The sequence below is a fragment of the Scyliorhinus canicula genome, chromosome 12, assembly GCF_902713615.1.
Source record: "Scyliorhinus canicula chromosome 12, sScyCan1.1, whole genome shotgun sequence".
NCBI lineage: Eukaryota > Metazoa > Chordata > Chondrichthyes > Carcharhiniformes > Scyliorhinidae > Scyliorhinus > Scyliorhinus canicula.
The window spans coordinates 132,389,976-132,408,452 of record NC_052157.1 but is presented as its reverse complement, the minus strand read 5'-3'; the positions used below and the strand labels follow the sequence as shown (position 1 = coordinate 132,408,452).

The 18,477-nt window shown below is 41.2% G+C and overlaps 1 protein-coding gene across 3 annotated transcripts in view; it reads left to right on the top strand.

Annotated features, from left to right (window-relative positions):
* Positions 1-18,477, top strand: part of usp32 (ubiquitin specific peptidase 32) — a 234,179-nt gene that overhangs the window by 122,454 nt on the left and 93,248 nt on the right. For all 3 annotated transcript variants that reach the window (XM_038814182.1, XM_038814181.1, XM_038814183.1), the window contains one exon: positions 6,896-7,055. In XM_038814182.1, the coding sequence (XP_038670110.1) occupies positions 6,896-7,055 (160 nt within the window). The remainder of the gene's footprint in view (positions 1-6,895; positions 7,056-18,477) is intronic.

The window sequence follows — 18,477 nt, the reverse complement described above, 5'->3', positions numbered from 1 at the left end:
ATAATGTAAATACATAGGTATAAGCAACGGGTGAGCACACAGTGTAGTACTACTCGGTAGAGAAGATGTGTGAAGTGATCAGCTCAGTCCATAAGAGAGTCATTCCGGAGTCTGGTAACAGCGGGAAAGAAGCTGTTTTTGAACCTATTAGTGCGTGTTCTCAGTCTTTTGTATCTCCTGCCCAATGGAAGAAGTTGGAGGAGTGAATAACCTGGGTGAGAGGGGTTTTTGATTATCCTGCCTGCTTTCCCAAGGCAGTGGGAGGTGTAGACACCTCCTAGTAGAGACCAGCTGTGTTTAATTTCCCTAACCTCTTCCTCCCCATTGCTCTTTGATCGCCTCCACTAGCCCTATTCTGCTCTGCTACTTTTCAGAATATTATTTTCCAGGTATGCAAGGCCTTGTTGTGCATGACCTCATCATGGCTAAATCAATCAATAATCTGTGTTAATAGAAATGTGGTATGTGGATTGGCATACCATGCAAAGATTTAGCATACCGTTTCCAGAGCTAAACTTAAAACATCACATTCCATCCATTCCAAGATTGTTTATATCCATTCCTACAACATGGCCCATCTCATCCACACTGATGCTGAAACCCATGTCCCTACTTGTTATCTCCAGACATCTCCATGTCTCCCACCCTTCATAGATTATAATTGTATAAACCTCAGCCAGATATGCCTTGCTCCCTCAATGATCGTGCCAATCTGTGGCGACTTGCATTGTCTCCGTGCCTCCAATGTGTTAACTAAGTACACTGCTTGGGTCACAGTAGGCCACAATATTTTCTGTTCTCAGGGTATAGTTGAGGGCTTTTGTTGTAAGCTCTCAAACTGAACACAATTGACATGGTTCTTCTTCCAATTAGAGAAACATCTATTTTTACTGTGGCACAGAGGTATGAACCTTGTAAAATCACATTTTGGGCTGATTGGATTCTAGGCACTCCTTTGTTCCCCCAAATGTTCACTATCTCTGCTAACCAAATTTTGGCAAAATAAGGATGTTAGTCTGTGATGTTTATACAACTGAAGCAGTAGCAGAAGCATTGAACGTGATTTAATAACGTTAATTCATGTTAAGTACAAGTTGAAAAAGGGCCAAGTTTATTTCTGTCTACTTAAAAAGCAAATGTGAGCTTGGTTTGTATTTTTTTTCAACTCTGGCATGTGCACTGACTTTAAGATTGACTCATCTCCCTAATATTACTGCTGTAACAGTCAAATGTAGTTCTTGTATTGCGAGAGGTTGCTGTAGTGATATGCATCACTGTAAATACACAAGGGGTTAATGTAAATACACGTAGACTAGATAGACACAAGAGGGAGCACCAGAGACATGACACACAGACATTCAACCAATAGGCCAGTAAGATAGGACACGACCAATGGGCATTCACGACACACAGAGGTGACACTACCACAGGGGGACATTACACCAACCCATATAAAAGGACACAGCACACATGATCTTCCTCTTTCCAGCGGAGACTCTTAGTGAGCGCATACAGGGTTGATTGAAACACATCATACCCACTACTTGGATTGTAGCAGACTGGTTCGTCAGTCTGAGTAGCTATAGCTGGATTAACAGGAGAGTCAAATCCAAGTAGGAGAATTGTTAACAGTTTAATAAATGTGTTGAAGCTATCTCCAAGTCTGAACCTTCCTTTGTCAGAGTGCACATCAAGGAAGCAGCTTATGCCACATCAAGAGCATAACAAAACAGTTCCCTTGAAATAAATGCCAGTGCGTCTTGTCAACAGAACACTTAGAAACTCTTTAAAATTAAGCTTTCTAAAATGGTGGTTTTATCGCTATAAAATTTGCGTTGCTAATCTAGACAAATGGTATTCAGATTCATGATGTATGTTAAGCATATATATGCTTCTAAAATTCAGACGGTTGAGATGTGCTGCCTTGTGAAGGTTATTATTCTGATTTATGTACATTGCTGACTAGACTACTTTTTTTTCCAGTTTAACTTCTGGAACGTAATTAAGATAGATTTTGTCTAAATGGATTGCGCTAGCCATTGGTCATTGACTTTCTCAACACCCTCCAAAAATTAAGACTGCTTTAATGGTACAGTCTAAATGATTTTGTTTGCAAACCTGTGCACAGTAAATGTATTTAATACAATTTATATTTTAGTTTAGTGAGGCTGAAGTTTGGAAGTATTCAATCAGAAGTTTTTATTTGAAATCCGTCAATACTCTCTTGTTGTATGAAGATATCTCAATTCCTTAGAACTCTGCAACCAATTGTCACCTGGCACCATATATTTAGAAATTTAGCCTTTATTTCATCTGTTATCAGAAAACGTTCCAAGAATGATTCACCTTGTGTCCATTAGTGATTTCTGAAACAGCGATGGCTTCTACTTGTAGATATCTTCCTCCTCTGTGCTTTCTACTGCAGATTGCCTTCCACCGCACCTACCCTAAACAACATGATTTTACTGCAGAATATTGCAATCTTGTATGCTTCCCTTGCAAGCCATGCTGTCTTCAAATTGTATCATAGAGATACAATTGTATTTTTAGCTGCTTTTTATTAAATTAAATTAAATGAAAATCGCTTATTGCCACAAGTAGGCTTCAAATGAAGTTACTGTGAAAGGCCCCTAGTCGCCACATTCCGGCGCCTGTTCGGGGAGGCTGATACGGGAAACGAACTGTGCTGCTGGCCTGCTTTGATCTGCTTTCAAAGCCAGCGATTTAGCCCTGTACTAAACAGCCCCTACCTATTATTTTGTCAGGATTACTGTAGGACAATGTCCTTGTCTTATAGAGTATGAACATTTTAATGTAATGACATGTCAATAATTTTCTCATGAGAATTAAGTTGTTGAATATAAAATTTTGTTCTGGTGAAAATCAGAGCCAAGTGGGGTGGTGTGTGGATGCTGTTGGCGGTAGTGCAGAATCTATGCTCAACTGTGGTTAGCCTCGCCCTGCTGAGAAATTTTAATTATTCATTTAATATTTTTCTTGTGCCCTTCAACGTATACATTTTGTATTGCAGCTTTTGCAGGCATACATGATTACTCAGCTATCAGACAACCAAGTTGAACAGGTGGTAAAAAAACTATCATTCAAAGATGTCACTATGTATTATGGTCCTAGATCTATTTGTTTTTTGAATGTACCTGCTGCTGATAGATTATGACTTTTGTTAATTCTCAAATTATTGACGTTCTGATAATCTAGGTTTCGGGAAGAAAGAAAATAAATAAAATTAACTCGAGCTGATATTGGTGCTCCTCTTGGTGGCTCAGTCTTGGAAGTGTCCCAAGTAACGCCCTGCAATGACGATAACCCAGAGTAATTTCAATTTATAAACCGTAAAGAGTCAACATAAATCACTAACTAATATGTACCAACAGCAGATCTGTTTGTGATGTATGCATATCCTCTTGCCCAGAATATTGCAGTTATGTGATTTGATTAGGCCTAATTTTAGGTTCTGTTTTTTGAGGGACAAAGGTGGGCTACTCGAAGTGCTATCAAAAATTGTTCTGGTTTAAGCCGTAATTCTGCACTATTGGTTAATTAAAGGACTAGTAGATCTTCCAACTATTCTAAGTAAATAATGCACACAGAACATTAATGGTTTATGGTTCAAAGAGAACATAAAAGATTCCTAAATGTGTGAAAAATATATAAATAATGTGCAAGTTAAGAGTAAATCCTAGAATGTGGTATTTAGTGCAGTTTGTATTTTTGAAGTTCTTTATCTTATGGGTGCTAGCAAGAGAACAATTGTAAGGCAAGGGATATAAAAAGAAAGACGACAGGAATAGTATGGAGAAGATAGGTGAAGAAGGAAAATGGGGGTTGGTGAAGCCGCACCTAGAGTATTGCTTTGATCTTGCATGAAGACTGATATATTTGTATTGAGTCAGTTCAGAGAAGGTTCTCTTAACTAATCCCTGGGATGAAGGGAGGGTATTATGAGGAAAGGCTAACAATTTGGATCTATACTCACGGAGTTTAGAAGAATGAGAGATGATATTTCACCATATTAGATTCTGAGGGATCTTGACAAGGTGGATGCTGGGATAAAACTCCCATTTGTGGGAGAGTCTAGAACTAGGGGCACCATTAAAATAAGGGGTCTCCCATTTAAGCCAGATGACTATCTTTTCTGAGAGCTGTTCGTGTTTGACATTCTCTTTTGACATTCTGGAGAGGATTATAAAAGATACGATTTATAATCATCTAGATAGAAATAATATGATTAGGGATAGTCAGCATGGTTTTGTGAAGGGTAGGTCATGCCTCACAAACCTTATCGAGTTCTTTGAGAAGGTGACTGAACAGGTAGACGAGGGTAGAGCAGTTGATGTGGTGTATATGGATTTCAGTAAAGCGTTTGATAAGGTTCCCCATGGTCGTCTATTGCAGAAAATACGGAGGCTGGGGATTGAGGGTGATTTAGAGATGTGGATCAGAAATTGGCTAGTTGAAAGAAGACAGAGAGTGGTAGTTGATGGGAAATGTTCAGAATGGAGTTCAGTTACGAGTGGCGTACCACAAGGATCTGTTCTGGGGCCGTTGCTGTTTGTCATTTTTATAAATGACCTAGAGGAGGGCGCAGAAGGATGGGTGAGTAAATTTGCAGACGACACTAAAGTCGGTGGAGTTGTAGACAGTGCAGAAGGATGTTGCAGGTTACAGAGGGACATAGATAAGCTGCAGAGCTGGGCTGAGAGGTGGCAAATGGAGTTTAATGTGGAGAAGTGTGAGGTGATTCACTTTGGAAAGAATAACAGGAATGCGGAATATTTGGCTCATGGTAAAATTCTTGGTAGTGTGGATGAGCAGAGGGATCTCGGTGTCCATGTACATAGATCCCTGAAAGTTGCCACCCAGGTTGATAGGGTTGTGAAGAAGGCCTATGGTGTGTTGGCCTTTATTGGTAGAGGGATTGAGTTCCGGAGCCATGAGGTCATGTTGCAGTTGTACAAAACTCTAGTACGGCCGCATTTGGAGTATTGCGTACAGTTCTGGTCGCCTCATTATAGGAAGGACGTGGAAGCTTTGGAACGGGTGCAGAGGAGATTTACCAGGATGTTGCCTGGTATGGAGGGAAAAATCTTATGAGGAAAGGCTGATGGACTTGAGGTTGTTTTCGTTAGAGAGAAGAAGGTTAAGAGGTGACTTAATAGAGGCATACAAAATGATCAGAGGGTTAGATAGGGTGGACAGCGAGAGCCTTCTCCCGCGGATGGGGGTGGCTAGCACGAGGGGACATAGCCTTAAATTGAGGGGTAATAGATATAGGACAGAGGTCAGAGGTGGGTTTTTTACGCAAAGAGTGGTGAGGCCGTGGAATGCCCTACCTGCAACAGTAGTGAACTCGCCAACATTGAGGGCATTTAAAAGTTTATTGGATAAGCATATGGATGATAAGGGCATAGTGTAGGTTAGATGGCCTTTAGTTTTTTTTTCCATGTCGGTGCAACATCGAGGGCCGAAGGGCCTGTACTGCGCTGTATCGTTCTATGTTCTATGTTCCCAATAGAGCATGGAGGCACTGAATATATTCAAGGCGGAGTTGTCAGATTTTGATTGACAATGGAGTTATGCACAATGCTTGACGGGTAGGAAAGTGGAGTTAAGGACGCAATCAGATCAGCCATGATCTTGATGGGTAGTGAAGCAGATTTGATGAGCCAAACAGCCTACTCTTTCTTATGATTATGTGTATAGTCTGTCCGCTATAGTGGCATTGTGGACAATTTTACTAATCACTTTCAATAGATAAATTAGAGGCCTCAATCTTCATGTTACTTTAAAAATAGATTTCACTACTTTCTGAATATATTTCTTGTCTCATCTTTGTATAATTTAAATACCAATAATTTTTGTTGCTGTTACGTTTGTTATCCTGATGCAGCTTTTGAATGATGTGTGGCTTGTTCATACAGGTTAGGATATCCAATGCCATATTTATTTTCATGGGATCAAAAACATCAAATGACATAACAGTTGCGAGATTGTTGGTGGTCTCCTGTCAATGCTTTCTCAATTTACCACAAAATCCTATTTTAGAAATTTAGCGTACATCTCTATTAATGTGGCTAATGCAAGTTTTCTGAATCATGGCGACTTTAAACATTTTTATATTAAATATTTTAATCATTTAAAAAAAACTATTGAAAACAGTGTTTAAAAAAAAAAAAAATCAGTTTTCAAACCACATTGCTGTCTGCCCAGTATTGAAAGGAATGTGCAAAGTTACAGAACCTGAGATTTGAAACTTAAGTACATAGAATAACCTGAGTGACCTTTCCGCATAAAATATTAGTGAAGCTACATGTGCTTCACAAGCTCAGATCAACTCTTAAAAACACGTGAGGTACCATGTAGCTATGGTTACTTATGTTGATTTTAATTTTGCTCGTCTGGTGTTCAGTGCATCCTCAAATTTTGTTTTACTCATTCCTTGGATACGGGTATCAAGAGTAAGGCCAGCTTTTATTGCCCATCTCTAATTCTCTTTGAGAAGATGATGGTGACAACTGAGTGGTTTGCTAGGCCATTTCAGGAGGCAGTTAAGAATCAAGCACATTACTATGTGTCTGGAATCGTACATAGCCCAGTCCAGGTAAGAACAGCAGATTTCCTTCTCGGACATTAGTGATCCGGTTGGGTCACGGTTACTAACACGAGCTGCTGCTTCCAGATTTATTTCATGAACTAAATTTGAATTCCCCAACTGCTATGGTGGGATTTGAACTTGCACCTCTGGATTTTAGTCTAAGCCTCTGGATTGCTCGTCCAGTAACAACTAATGTGCTCCTGCACTGACCTGTAAAAGTGATTGATTACTTTGTAAATTTTGTGCATACAATTCTAGTTTAACATTTTGTTTCTGTTTCAGGGAGAAAAGGTAAATTATGAGAAGTTCAAGAATTGGCTCCTTCAGAATAAGGATGCATTCACATTTGCTCGATGGCTGCTGTCAGGGGGAGTGTGTGTCACTCTTACTGATGATAGTGATACACCTACCTTCTATCAAACTCTGGCTGGAGTCACTCATTGTAAGTACTTTTTTCAAAAATATGATGATTCAATGATTGTATGAAGTCTGCTGATGCCCAAGTGCATTGACCTCTTACGCTTACAGTGGCTTTTGAAGTGTTAGTTTATTAAAGTCAACATGTAGGCTTTTTTTTTGTGAAAAGTACATTCATTTACAACTTTTTGTTGCCACATTTTATGCTGCTTGCTGTTTTCTGTTGATTTCTTTACAAATTGCTAGCTGTAACGGAGATCAGCATCTACTCCTCATAACGTACGGGTAAATGTGGCCAAACCAGGATTAACCTAAGAAAGGAGGCGGAAAATTTCCCCCCCAGTGACATCAGATGTGGGTATATTGCTCACAACCTACTTCTCCTGGGTGACTTTCACTTCCCATTATGGATATCACTGAAGCAGGACATTAGTGTACTGAGTGTTGTATTTATTAAGAACACAATGCTTTTTAGCTCCAAATGATATAAGATTTAAGCATCTGGCAATTATAGTAAAATACAGATGTTCTACCTGTATTTTAAAGTAATTTTTGCTCTATTCACACAAAGAATGGGGAAATACAGGTATGTGGTGGAAATGTCTTTAAAAAAAACAATGTTTTTTTGTCTTGTTGAAGTAATGGGAGGTTTATAGATTGTGAATGGAAATCCATCTAATTTCCGAAGAAAGCAATGTCCAGTATAATCATGAGACCGATATCTATCGGTATGTACCTTGTAATCCTTTAATTGAAGTGAAAGTTTTTGTATACACAACGTATTCTGCTTCAGTAAAAGAATGTCGAACTGAAATGTTAACATGTGCTAGAACATGAATTACCTGAAACGTTGGCACACTTTTCAGGAATGCAAAAAATTGAACACATGTGACATCCATATCATTCAAATGAAGGTTGAACATTCCAAAGAGGCTTGTACTATATTGAAACCAACATAATTTGTTTGGCAAAAGGCAAGTTAATAAAAGTCTTTGAAGTTGGTATTGTCCATTATGAAAACTGACTCTTGAGTGGCTGATGGGTGAATTAAGTAGGAGATTGCAGACCGGATGTAGATTTAGGAGTAGACCCCACAATAAATTTGAGATTGTAAACCTTGTAAGTAATGAAGAAGGCAGTAATAGATTTAAAGAGGACATGGGGCAGTATTAGATTTAAAGAGGACATGGGGCTGCACAGTGGTTAGCACTGCTGCACCACAGCGTTGGGAACACTCGGTCGATGACTGTGTGCACATTCTTCCCATATCTGTGCGGGTTTCCTCCAGTTTCCTCCATTCACCTGAGGAAGGAGCAGTGCTCCGAAAGCTCGTGTTTGAAACAAACCTGTTGGACTTTAACCTGATGTTGTAAGACTTCTTATTATGGTCTTATGACCTGGCATTGGTTATGCACAAATCCTTGAGGATAGTGGGACAGGTTAACAAAGCAGCAAATAAAGCAAGTTGGATCCTGGGCTTTATAAATGGATGAATGGAGTACAAAAGAAAATATGATGAAACCCATATAAAACACTAGTTCTTCTTCAGGAGGATTGTATCCAATTCTGGGTACCACAATATAAGAAAAATTAAGAAGGCGCAAAGCGATTTGCGCTTGGATGGTTCCAGGCATGTGCATTAAGTGGAGACGGTGGAGTTATCTTGCTTAAACAGAAGAATAGGAAGTTTGATGCAAATGTAAAATATAATCATAAAGGGCTTAGAGAAGAGTAAATAAAAATTAACTGTTCCCTATAGCTGAAAACCAGAGGGCAAGGATTTAAGATGATTGCATGAGAGCGGTTCAATTTGTGTTCTTTGCCAGGATACTTGGACTTGCAATGCACTGCCTGAGGATGGTGGAAACAGATTTTCAATAGGAGCTTACAGGAATTGGATAAATACTTGAAGGAAAAATAATTTCAGGGTAGAGTGTCAGTGAGTGGAGCTAAGTAGAGCTAATTGTATTGCTTTTCACGAGCTGCTGCAGACTCATTGGGCCAAATGGCCGTCTTCTGTTCTTTAGAGTTTTTTGCCATGAGCTTATAAAATGCAAATTTCTTTATCGAAGATTAAAGCAGATCTTCGTACTACCAATGCTTCATACATGTCATAGAAAGCATTAGAGCAAAACTTAAAATAATGCAGATGCTGGAAATCAGCAATAAAGTATTTTTATTGTTTGTCCACATTTCAGAATGGAGAGTCATTAAGGCATTATCCAGTTACAACAACAATAAGGTTCCTCTACATGATTGTAAACACCATTTAGATATTGGCCACCATGTTATTTTGAAGATGTTACAGCAAGAACTGCCATGTATGAGTTTGCACATTAGTAAATGATGAACTTTCACTTTTGGCTGACATCATTGAATCGTGATTTAAATAATAAACAAAACTTGTAATCGAATAGAGGTGACTTCACTGTCATGTTTGAGTTTTTGTGCAACATATTTCCTTTTGTTCAGCATTACTACCTATTGCTTTAAAGTCATAGTCATATCTCGAACTAACCACTGATTTGGGAAAAGAACTTCATATGCTGTTCCAATCTTTTAAAAATCAGAACAAAAAACTTTCTCATTGCATTAGATGGTCAGCCTTTCACAATTTGTCAGTTGCAGAGGATGAATGCCCCATTTCCTCTGAATAGTTTGCGATTTGAACTTTACACTTCCGTCTTGCCAACATTATGAAAATTACTGGACAGAGTGATAGCCATAACTCTCTTCAGCTGACACTGACAATTAAACCTTTTGTTTGACTAGAAGAAAATGGCTTTGGCATACCAAACGGTTTCCATACAGAAACAGCAACTTCATGTCATTTTTGGATATTTGGGTTTAGCTACACATCTTCCCCTTGACTGAAACTTATACCATTAAATAATGGCAAGCCAGGGCAGCACAGTGGCCTAGTGGTTAGCACAGCTGCCTCACGGCGCTGAGGTCCCAAGTTCGATCCCGGCTCTGGGTCACTGTCTGTGTGGAGTTTGCACATTTTCCCCTTGTCTGCATGGGTTTTGCCCCCACAATCCAAAAATGTGCAGGGTAGGTGGATTGACCATGCTAAACTGCCCCTTAATTGGAAAAAATAATTGGGTAATCTAAACTTAAAAAATAAAATGGCGAGCCTCACTGTTATTCTGGCAGAGACATCTAGGCAATAAGAAAAATAACAGTTAATGATTGGGGGGGGGGGAGGAAGAGGGGAAGGAGTCTACCTTAACAACATTTGTATATTCATGGTTGGCTTAGGCTTGCCGAAGCCCTCTAAATTGGCGTGGTGTAGCGTATACTTTTCTCTTGTGGTCTAGTCAGTCGTTCCAAAACATATCTTAAGCATGCATTCCAGAAAGTAAGATATTTATTGGAAAAGCACATTATTTTCACATGAGGAATCTGTTGTATTAGCAGGGGACCACAGTTGTGAGGTGGTTGGAACCCAGGGTTGGTTTACACACGTGATTGTTTTATTTCCGTGTCTTTTATGCAGCTGCATAAACTAGATCTCCAAATTATTTGGAGTAAAGTTTTATATGTTTCTCTAGTGATCTGTTCTTCCATGTTGACTTTAAAGAGAGGTTATTTAATGTTCCTTTTTTATTTCAACCTTCCCAGAGTCATAGAACCCCTACAGTGCAGAAGGTGGCCATTCGGCCCATCGAGTCTGCACTGACTTTCCGAAAGAGCACCCTATCTTGGCCCATACCTCCGCCCTATTCCCAGAAACCCAAGCATTGATCATGGCCAAACCACCTGACCTGCACATCTTTGGACTGTGGAAGGAAATCAGAGCACCCAAGCAGACATTTGGAGAAAATGCAAACTCCACACGGACAGTCACCCAAGGCTGGAATTGAACCTGGGTCCCGGGTGTTGTGAGGCAGCAGTGCTAACCACTGTGCTGCCCAATTTTATATTTCTATAATTTTTTGCCAAACATTTTCACTTTATTGCAAGATCCACTATTATATATTTTGCTATTTTGTTTATGTTCAGAGAGATTCCAAACAAAGGCTTTCTTTATTCACTGTATAAAGCACTTTGTGTCTTATGCCCCTCTTATAAATTATAGTTTTCCATTGATGACCTCATCCTGGAGAATCTATTCTCTGTTCTCCATGGATTCAATGTCCTTTCTTTAAAGGAATAACCTAAACTATGTACCATACTCTAACAGTAGCCTAACAGATACTTAGTAATTTATTATAACTTGTGACTCTACCTGCCTGCACTTGAACATTTAAGGGATTTATGGGGGGCACGTGAGCACAGTGGCTAGCACTGTTGCTTCACAGCACCTGGGTCCCAGGTTCAATTCCCGGCTTGGATCACTGTCTGTGCGGATTCTGCACGTTCTCCGCGTGTTTGCGTGGGTTTGCTCCGGGTGCTCAGGTTTTCTCTCAAGTCCTAAAAGACGTGCTGTTAGGTGAATTGGACATTCTGAATTCTCCCTCCGTATACCTGAACATGCGCCGGAGTGTGGCGGCTTGGGGATTTTCACAGTAACTTCATTGCAGTGTTAATGTAAGCCTACTTGTGACAAATTAGATTCGGTGTATTTGAACACCTGGTTCTCTGCGTGCCTGTTGGTGCAGCTGAATGTTTTTTTTTTCCAAATATTTTTATTCTCCTTTTTTACATTTTCTCCCGAATTTACACCCACCAACAATAAACAATAATCAGCAACAGATATGTCAATCCCCATATCAATAACAACGATCCTATACTCCCACCAACCCCCAAACATCAGCCCGCATGTTTACATAAACAAATGACAAAAAGGAATCGGGGATTACCCATAGTCATCCTTAATATACACAGCCCCCTCTCCCACCCACCCCCCCTCAACTAATGTTCAATGTTATCCAGTTCTTGAAAGTGCATAGTAAATAATGCCCATGACTTGTAGAACCCCTCCGAACTTCCCCTCAGTTCAAACTTAACCTTCTCACGGTTCAAGTATTCCAACAGGTCCCCCCGCCATGCTAGGGCACAGGGTGGAGAGGCCGCACTCCATCCCAGCAGGATTTGCCTTCGGGCGATCAACGAGGCGAAGGCTACGATATCTGCATCCGCACCCGTTTCCAACCCTGGCTGGTCCAACACCCCGAATATGGCCTCCAGGGGATCCGGGTGCAGTTTCACATGCACCACCTTGGAAATTACCCTAAAAACCCCCTTCCAGTAATCCTCTAGCTTTGGACAGGACCAAACATGAACGTGATTAGCACACCCCCCCCCGCAACGCTCACGCACACCTTCTACTCCTTCAAAGAATCGGCTCATCCTCGCCCTCGTGTCATGTGCTCTGTGTACCACCTGTATAAGCCCCAACCTCGCACATGAGGTGGAGGCATTTACTCTCCGGAGCACCTCACACCAGACCCCCTCCTCTATAACCTCTCCCAACTCTTCCTCCCACTTTGCTTTGATCCCTTCCAGTGGTGCCTTATCCTCATCCAAAATAGCTCCATACACTGCTGACACTACCCCCTTCTCCAGCCCCCTTGTTGTCAGCACCTCCTCCAGCAATGTGGAGGCTGGTTCCTCCAGGAAGCTCTACATCTCCTTCCTAGCAAAATCTCGAACCTGCATGTATCTAAACATTTCTCCTTGCTCCAGTTCATACATCGCTTCCAGCTTCCTCAATCCTGCAAACCGACCCCTAAGAAACAAATCTTTTAGCGTCTTAATCCCCTTCGCTTCCCATTTCCGAAAACTTCCACCCCACCTCCCTGGCTCAAATCTGTGGTTCCCCCGAATCGGCATTTCCCTTGACCATGCCCCCAACCTGAAGTGTTGGCGAAACTGCCTCCAGATTTTCAATGAAGCTATTATTACCGGACTCCCTGAGTATTTCCCCGGAGCTATTGGGAGCGGCCCTGTTGCTAGTGCTTTCAGTCCCGACCCTCTGCACAAACTCTCCTCCATTCTGACCCACTGGGAATCGACCCCTCAGACCCAGCTCCGCACCTTCTCCACATTCGCCGCCCAGTAGTAGTACATCAGGTTCGGGAGACCCAAACCCCCTGCGTGCCTTCCCCTCTGTCGCAGCACCTTTCTCACTCTGGCCACCTTCCCTCCCCATATGAACGAGGTAATCCTGCCCTCAATCTCCCTGAAAAAAGTCTTTGGCAGAAAAATCGTTAGGCATTGAAAAATAAACAGAAATCGCGGCAACACATTCATTTTAACTGCCTGTACCCAACCCACCAGTGACAGAAGGAGACCATCCCACCTTGCCAGATCGGCTTTCACTCTCCCCACCAAACTAGTGATGTTGTAACTGCGAAGCCTCCCCCACTCCCGGGCAACCTGCACCCCCAGATACCTAAAGTGAGTCCCTGCGCTATGGAATGGAAGCCCCCCCACCCCTGTCCCCACCCCCGGCCGAGACACCACAAAATATTCACTCTTGTCCAGGTTCTGCTTGTACCCCGAGAACGACCCAAATACTCGCAGTCGCTCCAATATTCCCCTATCGACCCACTCAGTTCCGACACATACATCAGCAAGTCGTCGGCGGTTTCAGGAATAAAGGGATGGTGCTTTCCGCTAGAATGCTGCCCACAAAGATTTGGTGGTCTGAGATGTCAATTTTCCCTATTAGAAACTATTTTCATTTTGGCATCATCTGTTGGGGACCATGTCATTCGCAATAGTAAAGTCAACAAGCAGGCTGAGCAGCCAGTCAGAATGAAGAATTCTCTCAAATATCAAACCAGGAAGTAAAATAACTGAATTCCTTTTATAGGCATTTTAACAGAGCACAAAAATCAAAATTAGGTATACAAAGGGATTGAGTTAGAAACTGAAATATCACAAACTTAAGTTATGTGGAAAAAGTCTGTGGAATGGACACTCCAGATATCTAATAGTTTTTCAGAGCCAGGGAGATTGTTCAATATATAATGACTTGTATGTTTGTTACATCTCATTCAATAAAATTTAACTTATTTTGTAGCAAGAATAATGAGCTTAACAAGTTAAAGTTAATGTCAAATCACTGTTTCTGTGCTGAATGTATTACTGCACCTTGTAGAAAGGCAGTAGATCATTGACAACAACCTCCAGATTTCTGTGTTCAACTGTCAGAAGGTCAGTTTTACACAAGATGGCAAATGATGGTTTCCCCATCATTAAAATGGTGAATTCAGACGATTATGTTTATTTTATGTTGCTTCTTCTGGCACATTATCACTTGGTTCCTCGTTGGTCTGGCTTTAGGCCTCTGCTGTTGAGAGCTGCAGCCTGTTCCCAACAACTGTCAGTGACCTCAATAATGAATGCTGCCAGATATGAGGAACAGTCCAGGTTGGTGTTTCTTTCCAGTAACCCTTTGCTTAACCTGACGGAGGATCAAGCTTTGAGCATAACTGGGACACAACTGGTTTAGCTAACCGTCACCAGATCTGCCTGGAATGCATGAAGTGCTATTGTGCCTTGCTTTCCTCTGCCAAAAGTTCTCACTAATCCAGAATCAACCCAGAACCCTCATCTCCAACAAGAAATGGGAGGTAGCCCATGAACTTTGAGCACTGCGAATGAGAAAGTTCTGTGCTTCTTTCTCAAACACCACCTTGAGTCAAGCCTTCTCACAGGTTATCCCTAGGTTATTCCTACCCACTCTGAGATTCACTCTGAGATTGTATCTTTCTTTTGTTCTCTTGTCTTCCCTCATGTTTGTTGGACAGCACGGTAGCACAGTGGTTAGCACAGTTGCCTCACAGCTCCAAGGTCCCAGGTTCCATTCTCGGCTTGGGTCACTGTCTGTCTGCGGAGTCAGCACGTTTGTGGGTTTTCTCTGGGTGCTCCAGTTTCCTCCCATAGTCCAAAGATGTGCAGGTTAGGTGGCCATGCTAAATTGCCCTTGGTATCCAAAAGTGTCCGTTCGGATTACGGGAATACGGTGGAGGTGTGGGCTTAAGTAGGGTGCTCTTTACAAGAATCGGTGCAGACTCAATGGGCCAAATACCCTCCTTCTGCACTGTAAATTCTATGATTCTGTGTCCTCCCCTAAGTTTTGGTACACTGGATCCATCTGCTTCCTGATTGCATTCCTACTAAACTGCTGATAACAGTTTCTCTTCATGACCCCAATTTTTCATGACATTGTTTTTAACTACTTTTCAAGTACTTTGCACTTCCCTTTCAAAACTGCCCTTTTACATCTTTGACATGGCTAACTCCCATTTCTAAACTCCCTTCCACTTGTCCCTAACATGTTGCCACCACCTGAATCCATGTCTGTGTTTCCCACATCTCTGTTTGACTATTATTAGTCAGGTGTCTTCCCTACCACAAAATAAGTCATAAATTACATCCTTGACTTTTCTGTAGCCTTTGACATGATTAACCACATCATCTTTGGTGGTTCATCTCCATTATCCCGAACTTGATTCCAGACTTGCCTATCCTATCATGGCCTTTGCAACTCCGGCAGGAATATGTCTCTGGCCAGATTCACCCACCCACCTTTACTTGTGGTGTCTTCTAAAGATCTATCCTTGCCCTTCATATGCCTACTTACCGCTTGGTGCAATCATCTGCAGTCAGTTATGTTCACCAATGAAAACCACTGCGGTACCTCCCCACCACTTGTTCCCTGCATTGCTCATGTGTGCTCAGACTGGTTGTCCAGTGTCCAGTCTTCAAAAAGGCACAATTTGTTTTAGCTGAACATTGCCACCAATTTCATCTCTCATGCATCCTGACATTAAGTTGTGAATGAAATGAACAGTGGAAGGTTTTATGCTACTATATAACAGATGAGCTTGGAAATATTTGTTCTGACAGCTATAAAAGGCTTTTATAAAATTAATTATGTTGTCTGGGGCAACTGGTAAGCTTCTGTGAACCACTCACGGACCAATCTATTCTGATTCTTTGGATCATCTGATTACAATTCATCTCATAATGCAATTTGATTTCTCTGCCATGAGAGATCATAAATAGTCAGTTTGATTTATATGTCATCTTTGAGTAGCTGGATTGGAGAGCGAAGATGGAAATTCACTAAGTGCGTGAATAGGTCGGTTCCCAAAATTAAGCTGTGGAGTATTCATCTGAAGCTGCTCTGTTTACTGTTTCAGCGAGGACAAAATGGGTTAATGCCTCCACTAAAGTAGGTAGCTGTAAATGAGTGCATGGGACGTTCATTGACTAGCACCCCACAGGGTAATCCCAAGTTGTATGTTCTTGCATGAAACCTAATAGTAATTAGAGTGTTTGCGTGTGATGTTTGTGCCGTTTAATGCCATCCATGAAGGAAACTTGAGAGTAAAAGTGTTCCACATATAGTCCAGAGGAAAATAACATATTATATTTATCTTGCAGAAGTTCTTATACCCAATATCATAAAGGTTACAAATGTCCTCGCTTATTGGTTTGACCAGCTGGTAATATGAAATTTTTCACCTTGTATGAAAGTTGGACAGGATGAGTTTTCCTTTTTCCTTTCAACGTCGTGTTTTATCACGCAATTTAAAAAGCAGGTTTTGAAATCTTGATTCGTTGGAAAAAGGGCATTGTCTTATCATAAGTATGTTACAAATGAAGTGTGATGGGGAATACTACAAGAAAGTAAATGCAAGCTATACATAATAAGACTATTATATATTTAAATCCCTGAGTAGGGAGCAGCATTACATTTAAAAATACTTCAAAATGGTATTTGTCAAGCTCCATCAGTGGAAGAACCCATTACAAATGTCGATATTAGCCATTTTGCCTGTCGGTAATGCTGTAATGGGAATTGTATGAAGTTTAAATATCTCAATGTTAATGACAAAGGAAAGCTGCAGAAGATTGTTTAAAAATAATGCTTGAGCTTGTGCGCAATTACAGACCCTGTCATTGAAGTATCGATTTAGAAGTGTGTAATATTTTGAATTTTGTGATGGAATTTAATTTATTCAGGCTGATTAAGGTATTAAATATGTTTTAAATACATAGAAAGTGGAAACAGTAGGAAGCCGTTCGGCCCATTGAGCCTGCTCTGCCACTCATTATGATCATGCTTGATCATCAAGTGCAAAGCCCTGATCCCGCCTTCCTTCTCCATATCCCTTGATCCCTTTAACCCCCAAGAACTATATCTAATTCCTTCTTGAAATTGCACAATATTTTGGCTTCAACTACTTTTTGTGGTACTGAATTCCACAGATTCACCACTCTCTGGGTGAAGAAATTTCTTCTCTCAGACCTAAAAGAATTGCCCCTTATCCTCAAAATATGATCCCCTAGTTCTGGTTCCCCCCCCCCCCCCCCCCCCCCCCCCCAAACAACCATCCGGAACATTCTTTCTGAATCTACCCTGTCTAATGCTACTCGAATTTTATAAGTTTCTATGAGATCCCTCTCTATCACTTCCGAACTCCAATGAATATAATCCCAGCCAACTTGTCTCTCCTCATTTGACAGTCCCACCATACCAGAAATTAGCCTGGTAAACCTTCACTGCAATCCCTCTATAGCAAGAACATCTTTCCTCAGATAAGGGCACCAGGTGTCGCATCACCAATGCCTTCTACAATTGCAGAAAAACATCCCTATTCCTGTACTCAAATCCTCTCGCGATGAAGACCAACATACCATTTGCCTTACTGCCCGCTGTATCTCCGCGCTTACTTTCAGTGACTGATGCGCGAAGATACCAAGGTCTCGCTGAGTCTCCACCTCTCTCAATTTCCACCTATTCCAAATAATAATCGGCCTTTCTAATTTTGTTACCAAAGCGGATAACCTCCCATGTATGGAAATTATATTGCATATGCCTACTCAACATGCCCAAATCCAGCTGAAGCATCTCTGCTTCCCCTCACAGCTCACCCTCCTACCCAACTTTGTATCATCTACAAATTTGGAGATAATAACTTTTAGTTCCCTCGTCCAAATCATTAATATATAATGTAAACAGCTGGGATCCTGACACAGATCCTTGCGGTACCCCACTAGTCACTGCCTGCCAATCGGAAAAAGACCCATTTATTCCAACTTTTTGCTTCATGTCTGCTAACCAGCTTTCTATCATAAAGTTTTCCAGAAGCTTGCTAAAATGTGCTGTTTTAATTTTTTTAAATTCTTATCTGCCCTCCTAGACATTGTCACCTAGTTTCACTCTTCATGTGCCTCTTCTCATTCACAATCCCTCCAATTGATCAGTTACCTCAGTCTTATTCACCACCACAGCCTTTTTAAAAAATAAATTAAAATTGAATACCCAATTATTTTTTCCCCATTTCAGGCAATTTAGCGTGGCCAATCCATTTACCATGCACATCTTTGGGTTGTGGGGGTGAGACCCATGCAGGCACGGGGCCACCGCCACATCCTTTTCTTTTGCTGGAACCATGTTTCTCGGGCCTTACTCGAGCCAAATCAGCACGGTAGCACAAGTGGATAGCACTGTGGCTTCACAGCGCCAGGGTCCCAGGTTC